The following is a 16,937-nucleotide window of genomic DNA, read 5'->3' as shown; positions in this document are numbered from 1 at the left end:
GTATCTGAGGACAAAAAGTATGGCTTTGACTTTCTTTCGACTACTTTTAATTTAACAAAGCCCTGTTATGTACTTACGGCGTATACATTTCACTATAATCTTAACTAATCGAATTCTTAGAGAACCGGTTTAAAGGTACTTTATTTACGAAATTTGATTCAATTTCCTCTAAACTCAAACCGCGACATTCGGGCAGATAGTACGAAAAGACAACAGAAAGTACAGTAAATGCTCCATAAATAAAACCAACCTTCGATTGTAGGTTTGCATACGGCTTCGACAGCAGATAGGGAAGCGTAAAGGCAGTTATGAAGGCAAACAGAATATTAAAGAGGATGCCAACAGCGTAGGTTTTGTCTCTTAAGCGTGGAGTGGGGATTTCGCTACTTATAACATAAGAGAGAGGGGCCCATGATATACAATAAGCAAAGCTGTTAATCATCATTGTCGCAACAATTCCGTTCTTTTTGGCAGTGGTCACATCTCCTGTCCCCAAGCCCCCCATTACCAATAAGGCTATAGCCTGAATAACTGACCCAATTACAAGGAACTTTTTGCGACCAAATTCATCAGTAAACAACAAAACTATGATGACTGCAACAATAGCTACGACAGAAGACACGATTGACATTTGAAAGGGATCTACGGTATTCAAAGACTTGATGAATATGGTACCATATTGGGAAGCAAATGCCTGACCAGTCACTTGCTGAAAGATGTTTGCCAGAATTACGATTAAGGTTCTTCTCTTGTTTGTTCCAGTGAAGAGTTCGGTGTATTTACTTTTCTCTTGCTTTTCTGCTTCCACAGAAGATATAATGCTTTCATACTCGTTGATTATTTCACTTTCATAAATTGTTCCATTACGCAAACGAACGAGAGACCGCATCGCCTCTTCCTTCTTACCCTTCAGAATAAGCCACCTTGGAGATTCTGGAATAAACATGACAAGGGAGGCAATAACACTCGGGAAAATATAGTAAAGTCCGAGAGGAATCCTCCATGATGATGTTCCATCTATATGTGCTGTACTATTTGTGATGATATGAATAACTAACCCACCAATATTGAGTGACAACTGAAAAGCACCAACAAAGAATCCTCTTGTGTTTGGTGGAACAATTTCTGCCTGAAATACAGGAATGACTGCCATTTCCATTCCAATAAAAACATAGTTGAGAACTCTAGCCGATAATATCTGTTCCTTAGAATTAGATGTGATTCCGATAGTGGCTGTTATCAGCGCATATAGGCTCATTGATAGAACACAGATTTTTCTACCAAACCTAGAAGACACTATGCTTCCGCAGACTAGACCAAAAGCAAAACCGATGTATTGGAAACTATTCAAGAACGACAAAAACACCGGAGGAATAGCGTATGCTCCTGTTTGGGCATCGTACTGTCCGAATTTCTCTATAAAGGAATCCATTGCCTGAATCGTCGCGAAACCCTGATTATCAAATCCATGAGAGAAAGAAGAACAAATCAACAACAGACTTGACAAAGTCATGGTCAAGTTGAAAGATTCCTTCAGATTTATGAAAAAATTCTTCGTAGATTTTTCATACTGCCTTGAGGAAGAATCAATTTTTGTTACTGCCTCAGTATATTCAACAGTCTTCTCGCTTGTCATCTTGAAGTATTATCTTTTTAACAGTCACTTGTGGACAGACACTCTAAAATTATCAAAGTTTGGTGATCCATCCCAATTCCACTTTAATACTTCATTATTCCGACTAGATCGTTGCCCTTTATACTGGAGAAAAGTTCAAGGTAAGCATGACAAACATGAAATATCTCTAACTCAGGCTTTGGATCTTGTTCGTTGTTAGATCTGTAAGATATTATATGCAGTGTGTTTGTCTTCCTGAGAGACATTGTTAACAATGTATCACGTGATATTCATGATTTATATTGCACAAGAACGTTATCACCGCTACGGTAACGGCAGTGCACCCGAGATTTAAGGTTTAAATTATACTTTAAGTGTATGCAATGATTATTATTCACATCAAATTATGCAAAAATTTTTCAGTAGTGAAGGTTCCGAATGTCTCAGTGTGGCTTCACATATCTGGCTGCAAAACGCTATCCTAAAGTTTCACACATAAAAACTTCTACATATCGTTGCAGTCGCGTAGAACTGGATAACGAGTAGTATTGGCACTAGGAACTTGTTCGAGAGGATTACTAGGATTAATACTCATACTGGACATTTGACTTTATGTTGTATTTGATGACGCTTAAAGTGGAAGTGGGATTTGATCTTTTCAGTGTATCACTTGAGATGTTCTCCGTTTCTTCTGCCTGACATATTCATTAACGTAGAGTAATAATGACTTAATCATCAAACCAAATGGGAAAATTAAATGAAGAACCCTCTGTTTACATACCTTTTGGAACTGACCTTTAATTAGTGGAAGCTTTTATTTTAGCTTTAATTTTAGTTTTAGCAGTTTCGATCTTACGTTCTGTATTACCTTCATAAAGCGCCTGGCCAGAGATGCCAGTACATCCCATGGAACAACAAAAAGCATCAACGGAAAACGTATGAAGCACCATATCTGCGATGACTGAATTCTTAGCATATTCGATCCTATATCGTCTCTCAATTACAACTGTCGACGAAAGTATAGCAGTTTACAGGATATTCATCAAAAGTTTTTCTAAGACTTGACCATAATGGATAAAAAGATGAGGAAATCTAAGCGATTTCTACTAAGGTAACCTTTTATCACAAACATTGCCGGAACATTGAGCACCGCCCTTGTTGTCGTTACCGTATCAAAAAATGCCATCATTCGTGTTATAATACAATTTTCACGTACGGAGATTATCGCACCTAATTGGTTATGGCCTTGTCCACCGCCAGGATTAGGATTATCAGTTGCTGTCCAGCAGCTCTTCTAGGCAGGTGAAACATGCCAACAGTCGAAAACGGACGGATCATAATCTTCCCCTGCAAAATTCTATCATGGGCACCAATCCTTAACAGATCCTTGTCTGCATCACCCCTGGCCCAACCAATCTTATATAAATGGCTAATTCAGAACCTCTTAAGTCATCCTAAGTCGCTGATTTGGCTCAGTTTTCATTGCTGGGAAGAATCGCCACGGAACCACATACTTCTAAACTTGCTATGCTCTCTCCAAAGCGAAAATTATCAATTGCTTATCGGTCTCTTTAATTAGTTCTGCTGTCTCTGTCACAATCGATGGTGTTGTGGTTGATGGAGAAGTTGTCTGGCAAGTCGAGAGCACTGGTGACCTAGCCAGCGCTGGTAGTATCGAAAAGAGATGTACCAGTTGCGTCGGTAATGGTGGCCCATGTATTCCTGGAAAGGGTCGTTGGTCCAAAAACGGCGGACCATTCACTGCCAATCTGCAAGCGGTGGTGAGGTTAACTACCAACGTTAAATCATTGGTTTCTCCCCAAAGTTGACTTTTTACTAGTATACCTCTCTCTTAGAGACATGCCATTCGATGGTTAATGTTTTTTTATAATGTGAACTCAAATGTTCTACTTTATAGAAATATCTAGGTACATGAATACATAAAATCTAAAAAAAAACTTTCTTAGCTGTGCTAATCTTCTACTTTTGCTAGTATCTAATATTATCATCGAAAATAATCTTATCGGCAAAAAATTATGCATGGTCTGAAATCAAGTCCCTTGTCTTAAGTAGGCAGCCAATAGTGATTTCATGATCCTTGCTTAATACGACTTTTCAAAGAAAGTTTGGTCTCCTTTTCGAAATCTAATTAAATCATGAACTGAAACTCTATATCGCGTATTTCAATAAAGGAAACGCTCATAAAAGCTAATCATCAAGTAATTAGAGTACTGATATGGTCACAAAATTAATAGTTTATCTATATTGTTTCTAATTTACCGGAAATGTAGCGAGCTAAATTTCACAGTGTTAAACATGATATATGCACCTGTTCTTTTTTATCAAGAATTTCCAGTCATTCCATTAATGGCATAATTACAAGGTTAATTTGACGTTTCTCAACAAATAACTTACAATGAAATTTAAACAAAGCAGCTAGTTATCAACCGCACCAATGCGTCTAAACTAATCACTACATCATGGTTGATGCAAACTGCCTCCTTCTTTAATTTCAATAGCATCTCTGAGAGATCAAAGAAATGAGTTTGTCGAAATGATAAAACAAAATAACAAATATCGGCACCAGGTAGGAGAACGCTTGTTGATAGGAGCCCACTAATATAGGAATCTTCGGACTTTGCCACGTAATGATTTGTTGCAAGCTTTGGTGAGGACGCAGGACAGTTTCGGGATTGAGGTGAAACTGGGTTTTGCAAGTTCTCTATAAAGTCAAATAAATCAAATGACTCTATTAAATTATTATCAAAACCGTATGATGGGGAGCACTCAGTGCTATAAAAAGTGTTAGTATCATTCATAATGTCCAAAGTGGTGGTTGATGGCGTTATGGAAGAGGTTCGACAAAAGGGTCCACAATCCTTTCCTTCACATAGAGAATACAAATCCTCGGTTATAGTATTATAGAGCTGTCTGTAATCCTGAGAAGTGTAGTGTTTAACTTGCGAATGTTGAAGGTTACAAAGTTCTTTCGTTAAAGTATAACCTGGTATATTAGGTCTTTCCACACCGAAGCTTGATATATGGCACGCAGGAGTCTTTGAAAGTGAGCTTTGAAGCATGGCATTCAACACGTTATTTCTTTTTGTTACTTCGCTTAGGTCAGAAAGTGTCTGTTCCAGTAACTTTTCCTTGTATTCTAGTTCTCTCAAGCGGTTTATTCTCCTTTCTCTGTATGTTTTCTGTGATTTTCGTAACTGCGCAGTTCTTTTATCTTTTGGAGGAGAGCTAGATGGCTTCCTACCTCCATTTCTTCCTCGAGGTTTGCTCATGAACGCCCAGAATATTCATATATTTGCATATCCTATCATATGCCGGGATTTACAGCTATTTAGCCATATTTTAAATTGTATGTTATACAAATGTTCAAGTGACTTTGAAGAAGTTGCTAATTAATTGTTTTAAATCTCGAAAATTAAAACGACAGAATATATGATAAAAATTAACTGGTCGATATATTTGGCATTAAACAATTTGGAGTTTCGGACAATTTACAGTACTCTTCCCAAGCATAGTATCCTCCAGTCAATACAAATGCTCGGAATTTCCTACTAACACCCAGTGCTTCACAATACTGTTCAAATCTCTGCTTGGTTCTTGGACCTCTATTTTTTGATGCAGTACAATGAAATACTACTGTGACAGGTATTTCGTTAGGAAAAGCGTTTTGCAACTTTGTTAATAGACTTCCAAGTTGCTCATCAGTAATATCTTTTCTGACAGGAACTTGCCAAGCACCTTTTATGTGACCTGCTAGAAAGTCCTCTATTCTGAGATCAATGACTTGCACTTGCTCGCTATTATCGCTGATGATACGACTCAGCTCTTCGCAATCCATTATTGAGAATTATCAATACAGTTGTATGGTTGTTATTTGAGATTTTTACTGGTTCCAAGAACAATAAAAAGTTCTTGTTGATAAATTTATGAACGCTATAAATAAAAGTATGTTCCTGTTGCTTTTATCTTGGTTGATTCTTAATCAAATATTCACGGTACTGTGAGGTTCAATTTTAATACAATTTTGATTTTGATTTTTAATCAAAACTAGCCTGCGCACACCGGCTGTTGTTGTTGGGAACTAGTCATAATACATGACTTGGTAATACCAATATAATAGGTGGTTAACAGTTGTTTTATGTCACTGACACAGAACAAAGCATATAAACTGCTACTAAGATCTAATCCACTATTTACTAATGATCAGATCCTGATACATGTGTTGTACTAGTGCCTTAGAAATGCTACTGCAACGCCAGGGTACAACAGTTCATTGTTCCATTTTGACAGTGAATGACCCAAAGAAATTCTATCTTCTGAACAAGACACCTTTTTCTAAAGTGCAGGTTTGGCCTGCCTAAAACAGCATGAACCTGCTAATGGGGTCCAACCTACGATGATGAAGGCTCCATTTCTCATGTAAATGGTGTTAGCGACTTTGTTTCTTACAAAAAGATGGTCGTAAGAGAGTTTCGACGAGATTACTTCAGGTATCTCTATGATTTTTTGGATGATGGAGCAAACGACCAAAAATGATTACCTGAATTGCTTATTTGGCATTGCAAAAGAGAAAGGCTCACATACTTATACAAGCGGGTAGATATAGAAAAACTTGTTGTATTCAGACAAATTAAAAAAGCGTATTACTGTCGTCGAAGTTAAATAAATTGAACTGTATTGGTGGCCTCTGGTGGCAACAAACATGACAAACATTTGTCAATTGAAAAAAGTGAAGTTATTATCAAGATAGGTTTTCAGCAGGTGCCATAAAGCCGGTGGAGAAAGAATATTAAGAAGACAGAGGGTATGTTTATATTTGATGAATGCTTCTATTTACTATCTTTCAACTTTCGGTATAACATCATCCCTCCATATGAATCGTATCCGTAGATATCTAGCGAAAATAGCCAATATCATCAAGATAGGAACCTCCAACAATGGCCCAAAAGTTGCAGCTATGGCTTGCTGACTATCGTTTCCATAAATCGATATTGCAACGGCCAACGATAACTCGAAGTTGTTGGAGGCTGTTGTAAAACACTGTGTCATAGTTATGGGGTAGTTTGAACTGCAAGTCTTTTTCCCCCAACTCTTTTTTAGGAGAAGCTGCTCTTGATCGCATTCGCATTTTTCATCGTCACTGGGCTTTGTGTTCGTTAGATACCTCATGAGGACAAACGTGAAGCTCCAGGCGAGGATGAAGTATAAGACCAAAGGGATGAAACACAAGAAAGCGGATCCAATCTCATGAATGAACTGATACCCACGACTGACAAATAGGATGCAAATTGTATAGTGAAAGCCTATCATAGCCCATGGAGATATGTATTTGAGAATATGCTTTTCATAATTGTGTTTCCCAATACTGTAAACAAATATTAAACGAATTAGAATCCCACAACATAATGGTATTCCAAGAAATGCGCTAACGGACTTGGCCACCTCGCTAAACATTGCGTTGTAAGAACCCTGAAAATGGTCATTTGAAATCACGTAGCAGTATAGTAATTGTAAAGGCGCATATAGGACCATCTGCAATACCGAATTGCAAACAACCAAAACAACACACAAATCGTTATCACCACCAGCAATTTGGTTCCAAATCAATACCATTGCAATACATCTGGCGATTCCTATCATTATAATACCCTCACGATACTCTTTGTGCTCAAATAAGGCTAACCATGCCAAGGCCGTCATTAACAATGGTCCAAAAATCCAGTTGAGAATAAGAGATAGCAATAATTGCCTCCATACATACTTTTCCTTCAAGTATTTGTGTATAGACTCCCAAGACACTTTGCAAATTGGAGGAATCATCATGACAATCATCCCGATTGCAAGTGGTATGGAGACGTTCACCAAACTAGCATGGTTCTCAGCATCGAATGTGTGACGGGAGGACGGCACATAGACAGATATTAATATGGAAACTATCATACAGAGTAGAATGGTGAAGGGCAAAAGTAAATCTAGATAAGATACAGATTTGATGGTGCTATACACCATGGAGCGTGCTTTTTTCTGGCCGTCCAGAACTTCCGAATTTTGGGCATCTTCACCGCCCTTCAGAGTGTTCTCACCTGTGACAAAGAATTCTTTCATTGACCTTAGTGTTGTAATATTTTGAACAAAATCGTCGACAATACTTCCACAGACGTGTAATTGCTTGAGCGAGCTGTTCCTGTTTTATACAATGTCTCTCATTTTACACTAGTATTTTGATTAGAAATCAAGCTAAAAAATCAAAAGTTTAACACTGAGATAAGTATTTGATTAATAATCATTACCATAATCAAGAACATAATCAATAGCTGCCATGGTCCGCACATATACATCGACGAAGTAGAGTCTGTAGTCTTACTTGGAACCATAACACCTCACAACCAAGAACTTTATGTTGCACTGGATATTCATCAAGTTTGGTAGTAGGGGCTTGACCTAGAGGGTTAGTAGTATTGATGTAACTGGATGCCATTCTGACTTGTAGTTGTTAATGAAATAATCGGATAGTTAAATTGGTGATCGGTATACGAACTTCGACTAATTAAGTAAATTACTTACGGTGTTCCCCTTGGTTTCTTACATCTGACATATAAGTCACTGTAGAACAATAATTAATATGTCGTCAAATCCAGAGGGGAAAATTGGATGAAGTAACCTTCTACTTATATACTTGTTACATCTGATGTTCAAATAATGGTGCTGTAGCCTTGATGCTGATCCTAGTTGCTCTCAGCTCAACTTCTTATTTAGCAATGGTTCACTAAATGACGCCTTAGAAATACCCCTACAACCGCAAAGAAACAACATTCTTGTGCAATCAATTTTGTACAATTGATAGCGAGTCTAGCTCAACAGTGCCTGTTTCCCAGAAGGCATCAAGATCTGCCTGAATGTTTTCTCTCTTCTGCAGTTCACTATTCCAATTATCCACTGCAATACCAGAAGCTAAAGAATAAGCCAGTATCTTTGCTGTAGTGTTGCTGTCCAGATCTTTTGGAACAGAAACGAAAATTTCATCACCGCACGGCATAGCAAGTAATAAAGAATCCCAGTCATCTAACCATTCTGGAAGAGGGAGCTCAGAAACATCAATGGCATAGTTAGTGGAATTGAAACAAACTGAAGTGGAATTGGAAACCATATCGAATTCAAGTGAGTTGACAGCGGTGGAGTTTGCATCAGGCAGCGGAGCGGCTGCAGCCGGAGAAAGTAGCGAAAAGGACAATAAAACTTCCAAATAAACCAAGCTAATGTACATGGCGGCGGTATTAGATTATCTATACTGAGCGAAGTCTAAATGATAATATATAAACCGATCATCAAAAAATACTAAGTGAAGATACAGCTAAAGATATTACGACAGATCCAGTAAACAACACCTATTTTATATCTTTGGTAAATACGAATGAGTGTTTAGTGTTTGATACCTGACACCGGTACACATTCGTGCCAGGGACCACATTAAAGGAACTGCTACGTGTCATCATCGCTTACTGTTTGTGTATATCAGGTAGCGTAGGTGCCAAGCCTTTTTCTCAAAAGATCTACTTCCTCCGATACATGTTATCACGCGATGATAATTGCTCAAACAGAGGCTGTGGGATCATAACCAAGAAATACTGGTTGTTGAACCTCAAGGCAATCGAAAATATTAAGTCTAAGAGCTATGATCAGTGAAAATCCCAAAACACCCCAAATCATTATACCTAATACGGAATGAAAAGCAGTGCATAATCAGGATTTATTGTTAAAGGCTCCAGAAAACATGGATTAAGTTGAATTATGCTCAGCGACAAGTTCGCAGTGCCTAAAAACCAAGCTTGAGGATTATTTCCTCCAGAGATCACGTAGTACCATGAAAATTAAGTCTAAAAGCTGAACACACTTTCCCCGCAGCTTCTTCCTTCACTTCAACATTCTACGTTATTACCTGCTATTGCTAGCTCATGAAGGAATGAGATACAGGCAACGTCAAAAGTTGCAAAAAAGGGAAAAAGGAAACGAAAATAAACGCTGGACTGGTCTGCATGGTTCTGCACAGGTCTGACTAGCCACATACCGGAGCTTCGTTATTCTTTGACTTTTTCAATTTTCTTCATCTTCTGCTTTTATTGTTAGCCATTTTTTGCACTGCATTGAAAATGTAAGGAACGAATATATGCAGCAACGTAAGTGAAACAGACATCTACAAGATAAAACCGCATTCCCTCACATGTAAAAGGTATGTAGATATAGAAATGCCAAGATAATACAACTTGAAGCTTAAACTCTTCCAGCAACAATTATTTATTGCTGAAAGTTTCTGATTCAAGCAACCAAATAAGTCCGATAGCACAAATACGATGGTCAGCTGGGAATGTTTATTGCTTGCTAGTTCCATTCCGAATTTCCGTTTGTTCGATCAAAGTTTAGCTGGCGATACATTCACCGTTATCTCATCCGCCGACAACAGTAGTGGGTACTTTTTGAATGTGAGTGCGTACTTTGAAAACGGGTCATTTTACCGTTGGGAATCGTTCGCAACAGTTGCTGCAACTTCAGACTTTTTCGCTAGTCACTAACACTTTAATGTAGCTAATTTTATTGAAAGCGAGGAGGTACAAGCTAGTGTAAATGGTTCCTTTACAGAAACCATAGCCGAGCCCCACACATTAGTAGCTACTCCAAGTGGTTTGAAACAAAGAGCGATCAACAACTGTGGGCAATTCTGCGGTAAAACAGATCATTGCCGGGGCAGTAACAAGAGATGTCGAGGATGCCGTATTCTGCAATGGGCAATCGGTTTGTGGCAAAAGCATTGCGTTTTGTAATTGGTATTATGGGGCCTTAGCATTTGGCAGTTATCCGACAATGTTTCTACTCTCTTAAGAAAGGATTCGTTGATAGAACAAAATCTGATGCCTGTCATTTCAGCTTTGTGTTTAGGCAATGATGGAAAGCTCCGGGTATTAAATTCGAGGTTAGAGTTATTAGTGAATAATATTTACCATGTGATTCGATGCTTCTTCGACGTTTTCTTTGGTTTCTTCTATTTGGCACATTGGTTAATGTAGATCAATAACGAATAGGTTATCAACATCGAATGGGAGAGGGGACAAAGAATCCTCAGTTTATAAGCTTGGATTTGATGTTCAACTACTAGATGCTATATACTTTCTCCTGGACTACACTAGATTCAGCCATTCTTCCAATACTTGACTAACTGGAAAAGTCTCTACAACGTCTTGGAACAACACTGTCAAGTTTCTCACACCTTTCGATATAACTTGCCGTAGTGCGCCATTCCTTTCAGCGCATCGACAAGGTTTACCCTCAAATGTAGCTCACCATCATCGTAGCCAGTCTTTTCAACCAAACTTACTTTGTCGCGTGCGATAATAATACCGCGAATGCACCAAAGAGCTAACGCTGCCAACAGGTACGCTGTTCCACAGTAAACTGCCGTGTACAAGTAGGCGTTCTCCCCTGGCTTAACATTGTTCTTTGCAAGAGAAATACCAATTACAGGTGACACAATAGCACACACTCCAAGAAACATCCACACTACCGAATACACCGCTTCTAGTTTTGGCAAACCGACCAACCGTGTTATTATGGAAGTGAGTAGTAGCCATATTGATCCCATCAACATTCCCTCGAAGAGACCGAACACGACAACTGTTGCGTAATTTCTGCACGGAATCCACATTCCATAACACAGAATAGCTACAATCAGATGGCAGAACATCCCTGTTGTCACCGCTCCGAACTTATCGGCGGCAAGTCCCACAAGAGGTCTTCCAACAATGATTCCCACACATATAACACAGGACACCGCCGAGGCTTGTTTGGAAGTGTAGCCGAGAGAAATCGTAAACGAGAACAGAGAATAGACCTGAACAACATAACCAAGCATGGTGAAACACACCCAAAGGATCAATAACCATATCACTGGGTACTTGAACATATCCAGCGCCACTGCTGTTGTGGGCGTATCAGAATACTTCTGAACCTCGTCTCTTCTGGTTCTAATCAAAAGCACCGCTACAGTACTCAGCACTGAGCATATGATACATTGAGAAATCAACGCCCACTTGGAATCATAATTATCAATAATGCGTTGGGTGGAGAGGTTGAAAACGATTCCTCCAACCCCCGTACCGGCCACGGTAATCCCCAGAGCTAGGGATCTTTTCTTCCTAAACCATGGTGCGGCTATTGTAGTGTTTGGAAAGCATATTGCGCCTGTACCTATTGAGATGAACACACCTTGAGTCAGATACACCTGCCATAATTTGGTAGAAAAGGCAGCTAGTAACGCGGCAACATTCTGAATGACGATTCCAAGCGAAATGAGCTTCCTTGGTGAAGTGTTTATCAATATATAGTTGTACAAGGGAGAAAAAAGAACCCCAACACCAAAGCTCAATCCCCCAATGGCAGCATAGTCGAGTTTACCTCCAGTTTCGTATTTTCCACTATCCATGTAATATGACAAGTAAACACCGTAACCATACGACGCACCAGAGGTGCAGAAGTTTAACAAGAAGGATGAGAAAACCACCACCCAGCCATAGCCTCCATCTGGAACTTTTATTTTGTTGTAGCTATCATCCTCATCTTCTGGCACAGTCTCAAATTCATAAATAGTTTGCTCCTTTTCGAGTCTGCCAGGATCTTTCAATTCTCCTGCTGAAGAAATGTTTGAAGTTTCCAAGCTGGTAGCGGCCTCTCCTTTCTCTCTGAAGGTAGTATTATTCTCGGACATGATGCTCTGAAGAGTTGCACTCATTCAAGTTGTCCGAGGTTGTAAAGATAAAAACTGACCGTGAAGTATCCCGTCAGTTGGTGTGCAACGTCAGATTCTTTAGAGGTATATTTATATGTTTCCAGGTTAAGAAAAAAGAAGAAAATACATACCAACACGAGTAGAATCAAAAGAGATAGAGTCAAAATTTGTCATAAAAGATGAGATGACCCAGCAGAATATCTGCAGACATCAATACTGGTATTTTTTTCCAATAGATTGCAATACTGAGACGTTCGAACTTCGAGAGTTCGAGAGTGTGCTGTTGTCTCTGTGACAGACTTCGTCTCTCTCGACCGGTTGATGATTTACAGGTGCACAATTACCAGTTGCAGAGGGAAACATGTGAAAGGCCTTCCTCACCACCGGCCCTCATGCTGGTCATTTATGCAGTCGTGTTGTCAAGTTCTAGATCCAAAGATTCAAATTCACTCTTCTTTTTTCATCAAAATAAATGACTTTTTATTATCAGAGTGTTCCAATAGGAGAGAGTGATATACCTTATAACTCATCAGCGAATGTTCCGACGTATCTCCTTCGGAGTATAGCGTTATTCAGTAGCCTCATTACTAGGTACGGTAAGTATTGGGAGTATATAAAACTATTTGAGGGTACATGTCAGGGTTTGAAGTTAGTGGCTGACCTGCTCAATAGCAGTTAATCAAGTTAGAAATTCTTCACTCTGTCTGCCTACAGTAGAAAATTGAAAATTAATAATCTCAAAAAAAAAACCTGTAAAAAAAACTGTAAAACAAAATGAAAGAAGTCATAGAATGTGACGCAGCCTATACCATGCCGTCATGACTGGGAATTGAGTTGATCACGCGGGAGAGGTGAGCAGACAAATACTCGTAAGCCGTCACCGGAGGTGCCCCAATGCCATTAGAGTTACTCTCGATGACTCTACTTGGAACGGGATCTAGGGTAGTGTCTGCGTCAGGATGGGTAAAAAACACAATGGAGTATCTGTCACTGGATCTCGTTTCACCAGGGTCAATTTTCACTCTGTGTTTCGTGCTCCTAATAACGCCTTTTGTCCAAAAGCTCAACATGTCACCGAAGTTAACGACAATTGGAGGAGCCGAACCTTCGTATCTGGAAGTCAAAAACGGAACCTTTGTCCACTGGTCACAGCCCGGGTCCAATTGCACTTCCAGCCCTTGCTCTCCTTCCTTTTGAAGCAAGAGTGTCAATGCGCCGTAATCCGAATGAGGTCCAATTCTTAGCGTCGGGTCAATCCCAGAGCTGCCATCAACGCCATCATCCCTGAAAAGGGGATAGTGCAACAACCTCATGACACATCCGTTCTTCTTATCGTCACTGAACCTGGATACAAAGAAATCTTCTTGGATGATTCCAAGGGCTACCGTGAATAATCCCATGATATTCCTGGCCAGCTCATGGAATTTCTTGATGCTGTCAACAATTAAGTCATTGTGATAAGTAAACAATGGGGGAACTTCACCATGCTGCATACAATTTTCAGAAGTAGACCGCGATTGGCCGTTGTAAGTACCATTGCTGAAATTTATAGAACCAAAATTGTAGCACTCTTTGAAGTCTTTGGCCTTGCTGGGGTCCCCTTGTTCACGAGTATAATCAGTGTATCCATAATTCTTGGCGACATCGAAAGCATATTGCAGCTTTTCGTGGTGGGGAGTATTGGTGAAGTACTCCATGGATAAGCGAAACAAAGCATCTACTTGTTGTTGAGAAAAAGAGTGGCCGTCAATAAACAGAAAACCTTGAGTATTTGCAGCTTCTAATAGCAGACGTGAAGTTTCTTCTGCAGGAGCACACAAATCAATGACCTGGAAAGGGTGAGATGACATGTCTAGTAGATGTTTAGTAGATGTTAGTAGTTTGGTTTTGGACTTATTGCTCTGCAGTTTGAGTTTAGTTGATGAGTAAATTAAAGAATAATTAAAGTCGAGAACGACAGATTGTTTAAGTAAGTTCAGTTCGCCGGAAGTTGTCGTTGTGAAAAAGACATTATCTAGTCACGTGGTGCTGTGGCAGTTTCCAGTGATTCTGGAGACTGCGTTTCAGTAGATTTTTCAACTTTAGAAAAGGAAAAGAAGGTTTCAGATGGAAAAGTGAAAGGGAGGAGGGAGGAAGAAGAGGGAGGAAGAAGAGGGAGAGAGAGGGAGGAAGGAGAGGGAGAGAGAGGAATAGACGAGCAATTGATATAAACAGTAGAGTAGCAGTATACATTGAATAGGCAGTTCATAGTTCACAGTTCAGGAGATGATTCACGAGAGATAGTTGTTAGTAGAGTGTTTGCGGTGGTCACGTGTATGGAGAAGCGTATTCTATTCACAGAGGGAGAGGTCCTCTCTATGGAGGGATGATGGACAGGAAGTATGAAAATGAAAAACACTTCCTCTGGTTATCACGTGAATAAGTTCAGGAGATGATTCACGAGGATTGATTGATCGTGGTGAAAAATGAAAATGAAAATGGTTGAATCAGTCACGTGAATTCAGGAAAGGGCATCCAATTACAAGGGGGGACCCTTGTATTCAGCAATGATCCATCCATTTACAAGGGGGGCCCCTTGAGGAGGATGCTTGTGGTGGCAGGAATAGTGCAATGAAAAATGAAAATGGGATGGTTGAAGTAGTCACGTGTATTCAGTAATGGAGTACCCATTTACAAGGGAGGACCCTTGTGTTCAGCAAGATTCATCCATTTACAAGGGGGGACCCTTGTGGTAGCAGGAATAGTGAGTGCAATGAAAAATGAAAAAAATGAAAAAAATGGGAAAGCTGAGGGAGAGAGAGGGAAGAAGTGAGGAAATGGGACAGGGGAGAAGTGCCTAGCTCCGTGCCGTATGAAATGACAGAGATGAAAATGAAAAATGAAAAGCGAAAAAAAGGAAAATGAAACAGATTTGAAGGAAAGGGGTAACCCGGACAAAAACAGGATTGAAGTATGGATTGAGAATGGATGGGATGGGACAGGAGAGAACCACTGAGGTTCGTGCCGTATGAAACGATATAGAACAGAAGGTGGGTGAAATGGAAAAGCGTGGGTGGGAGAGGAGAGATAAGAGGCACGTGATATAGAAGAAAGCAGGGTAAGTATTAGGGTCAAGAAGTGAAGTAATTTTAAATGAAGTTTGGTGGCAAGAGAAGCAGAAATGGGAGATGTGGGATGGGAATTGTTTGTGCGGGTAACTGTAGTAGCTTAGGCACGGCCAGGATGAGATCAGAGGATAGGATAGGAATAAGGTTGATTAACATGGAGAAGTGTAGTTTAAGTGCGGGTAAGTAGTAATTGTGAAAAACAGTGGAGAATTCTGATATTCAGAGGGAGAGAGGGAAAGAAAGGTAGAATGAGAAGGGATGAAAAATGAAAGTGAAGAGAAGCAGGTGAAGAGAAGCAGGTGATGGGAAGCGGGAGATGGGAAGCGGGAGATGGGAAGCACGTGATTTATAATAAAGCAGGGTAACTAAGGAAGTGATGAAGTGAAGTAATTTGAAATGAAGTTTCATGGCAAGAGGAGCAAAAGTTGGAAGAAGTTGAAAATGGGTGATAATTGTGCGGGTAACGTGTGTATCCTATGCAAGGACCAGGCCCAGCAGGACCAAGCATTGGCCATGGCAAGAAGGTGGATTGACAAAGAAAATGTGATGGAAGTGCGGGTAAGGGGAAATGGTGAAAAACAGTCAAGAATACTGCCAAAAAAAGTATAAATTGAGGAATGAGAATGGATGAGAGTGAAAGGAGAAAGCGAAAGAGGAGAAGAGGAAAAAGAAATTAAAGTAAAAAACAAAGAAGCAAAATTACCGAAAGAGGAAATCCGTTTCGAGTGATTAGAAAAGAGAAAATGAGAAAATGAGAAAATGAGAAAAAGAAAATTACCAGAAGAGGAAATCCGTCTAGAGTGATTAAAAAAGAGAAAATGAGAAAATGAAAAAATGAAAAAATAAAAAAATGAAAAAAATGAAAAAAATGAAAAAAATAAAAGTAAAATTACCAGAAAGGGAGGAGCGGGGTGTACGGATTTGATTAGGTATGTGGTGTACGGATTTGATTAGGTATGTGGTGTACGGATTTGATTAGGTATGTGGTGTACGGATTTGATTAGGTATGTGGTGTACGGATTTGATTAGGTATGTGGTGTACGGATTTGATTAGGTATGTGGTGTACGGATTTGATTAGGTATGTGGTGTACGGATTTGATTAGGTATGTGGTGTACGGATTTGATTAGGTATGTGGTGTACGGATTTGATTAGGTATGTGGTGTACGGATTTGATTAGGTATGTGGTGTACGGATTTGATTAGGTATGTGGTGTACGGATTTGATTAGGTATGTGGTGTACGGATTTGATTAGGTATGTGGTGTACGGATTTGATTAGGTATGTGGTGTACGGATTTGATTAGGTATGTGGTGTACGGATTTGATTAGGTATGTGGTGTACGGATTTGATTAGGTATGTGGTGTACGGATTTGATTAGGTATGTGGTGTACGGATTTGATTAGGTGTGTGGGGCCGCCCATC

At 39.6% G+C, this 16,937-nt stretch overlaps 8 protein-coding genes across 8 annotated transcripts, besides 1 other annotated feature; 1 reads left to right on the top strand and 7 right to left on the bottom strand.

The window, feature by feature from the left end:
* Nucleotides 1-100: 100 nt before the first annotated feature.
* On the bottom strand, nucleotides 101-1,636 carry KLLA0_E00287g (uncharacterized protein; the record flags this gene model as incomplete). The annotated part of the gene is made up of 1 exon (XM_453960.1): nucleotides 101-1,636. One exon carries the CDS (start codon nucleotides 1,634-1,636, stop codon nucleotides 101-103), a length of 1,536 nt encoding a protein of 511 aa, XP_453960.1.
* A 2,402-nt stretch (nucleotides 1,637-4,038) lies between these two features.
* Nucleotides 4,039-4,905, bottom strand: ARR1 (Arr1p; the record flags this gene model as incomplete). The annotated part of the gene is made up of 1 exon (XM_453958.1): nucleotides 4,039-4,905. One exon carries the CDS (start codon nucleotides 4,903-4,905, stop codon nucleotides 4,039-4,041), a length of 867 nt encoding a protein of 288 aa, XP_453958.1.
* Nucleotides 4,906-5,075: 170 nt separating this feature from the next.
* ARR2 (Arr2p) lies at nucleotides 5,076-5,471 on the bottom strand (the record flags this gene model as incomplete). Its single annotated transcript, XM_453957.1, has 1 exon — nucleotides 5,076-5,471. The coding sequence occupies one exon, from the start codon at nucleotides 5,469-5,471 to the stop codon at nucleotides 5,076-5,078; it is 396 nt and encodes a 131-aa protein (XP_453957.1).
* Nucleotides 5,472-6,469: 998 nt separating this feature from the next.
* On the bottom strand, nucleotides 6,470-7,738 carry KLLA0_E00221g (arsenic resistance protein; the record flags this gene model as incomplete). The annotated part of the gene is made up of 1 exon (XM_453956.1): nucleotides 6,470-7,738. One exon carries the CDS (start codon nucleotides 7,736-7,738, stop codon nucleotides 6,470-6,472), a length of 1,269 nt encoding a protein of 422 aa, XP_453956.1.
* Nucleotides 7,739-8,031: 293 nt separating this feature from the next.
* Nucleotides 8,032-8,445: a long terminal repeat.
* An 11-nt stretch (nucleotides 8,446-8,456) lies between these two features.
* Nucleotides 8,457-8,897, bottom strand: KLLA0_E00177g (uncharacterized protein; the record flags this gene model as incomplete). Its single annotated transcript, XM_453955.1, has 1 exon — nucleotides 8,457-8,897. One exon carries the CDS (start codon nucleotides 8,895-8,897, stop codon nucleotides 8,457-8,459), a length of 441 nt encoding a protein of 146 aa, XP_453955.1.
* A 1,084-nt stretch (nucleotides 8,898-9,981) lies between these two features.
* On the top strand, nucleotides 9,982-10,200 carry KLLA0_E00155g (uncharacterized protein; the record flags this gene model as incomplete). Its single annotated transcript, XM_002999339.1, has 1 exon — nucleotides 9,982-10,200. The coding sequence occupies one exon, from the start codon at nucleotides 9,982-9,984 to the stop codon at nucleotides 10,198-10,200; it is 219 nt and encodes a 72-aa protein (XP_002999385.1).
* A 686-nt stretch (nucleotides 10,201-10,886) lies between these two features.
* On the bottom strand, nucleotides 10,887-12,410 carry KLLA0_E00133g (MCT family MFS transporter; the record flags this gene model as incomplete). Its single annotated transcript, XM_453954.1, has 1 exon — nucleotides 10,887-12,410. The coding sequence occupies one exon, from the start codon at nucleotides 12,408-12,410 to the stop codon at nucleotides 10,887-10,889; it is 1,524 nt and encodes a 507-aa protein (XP_453954.1).
* An 800-nt stretch (nucleotides 12,411-13,210) lies between these two features.
* On the bottom strand, nucleotides 13,211-14,257 carry KLLA0_E00111g (uncharacterized protein; the record flags this gene model as incomplete). The annotated part of the gene is made up of 1 exon (XM_453953.1): nucleotides 13,211-14,257. One exon carries the CDS (start codon nucleotides 14,255-14,257, stop codon nucleotides 13,211-13,213), a length of 1,047 nt encoding a protein of 348 aa, XP_453953.1.
* Between the last annotated feature and the right edge of the window lie 2,680 nt (nucleotides 14,258-16,937).

This window comes from Kluyveromyces lactis, assembly GCF_000002515.2.
Source record: "Kluyveromyces lactis strain NRRL Y-1140 chromosome E complete sequence".
NCBI classification, from domain to species: Eukaryota; Fungi; Ascomycota; class Saccharomycetes; order Saccharomycetales; family Saccharomycetaceae; genus Kluyveromyces; species Kluyveromyces lactis.
Note: the sequence above shows the minus strand (reverse complement) of the source record. Positions and strands in the feature narration are given on the sequence as shown.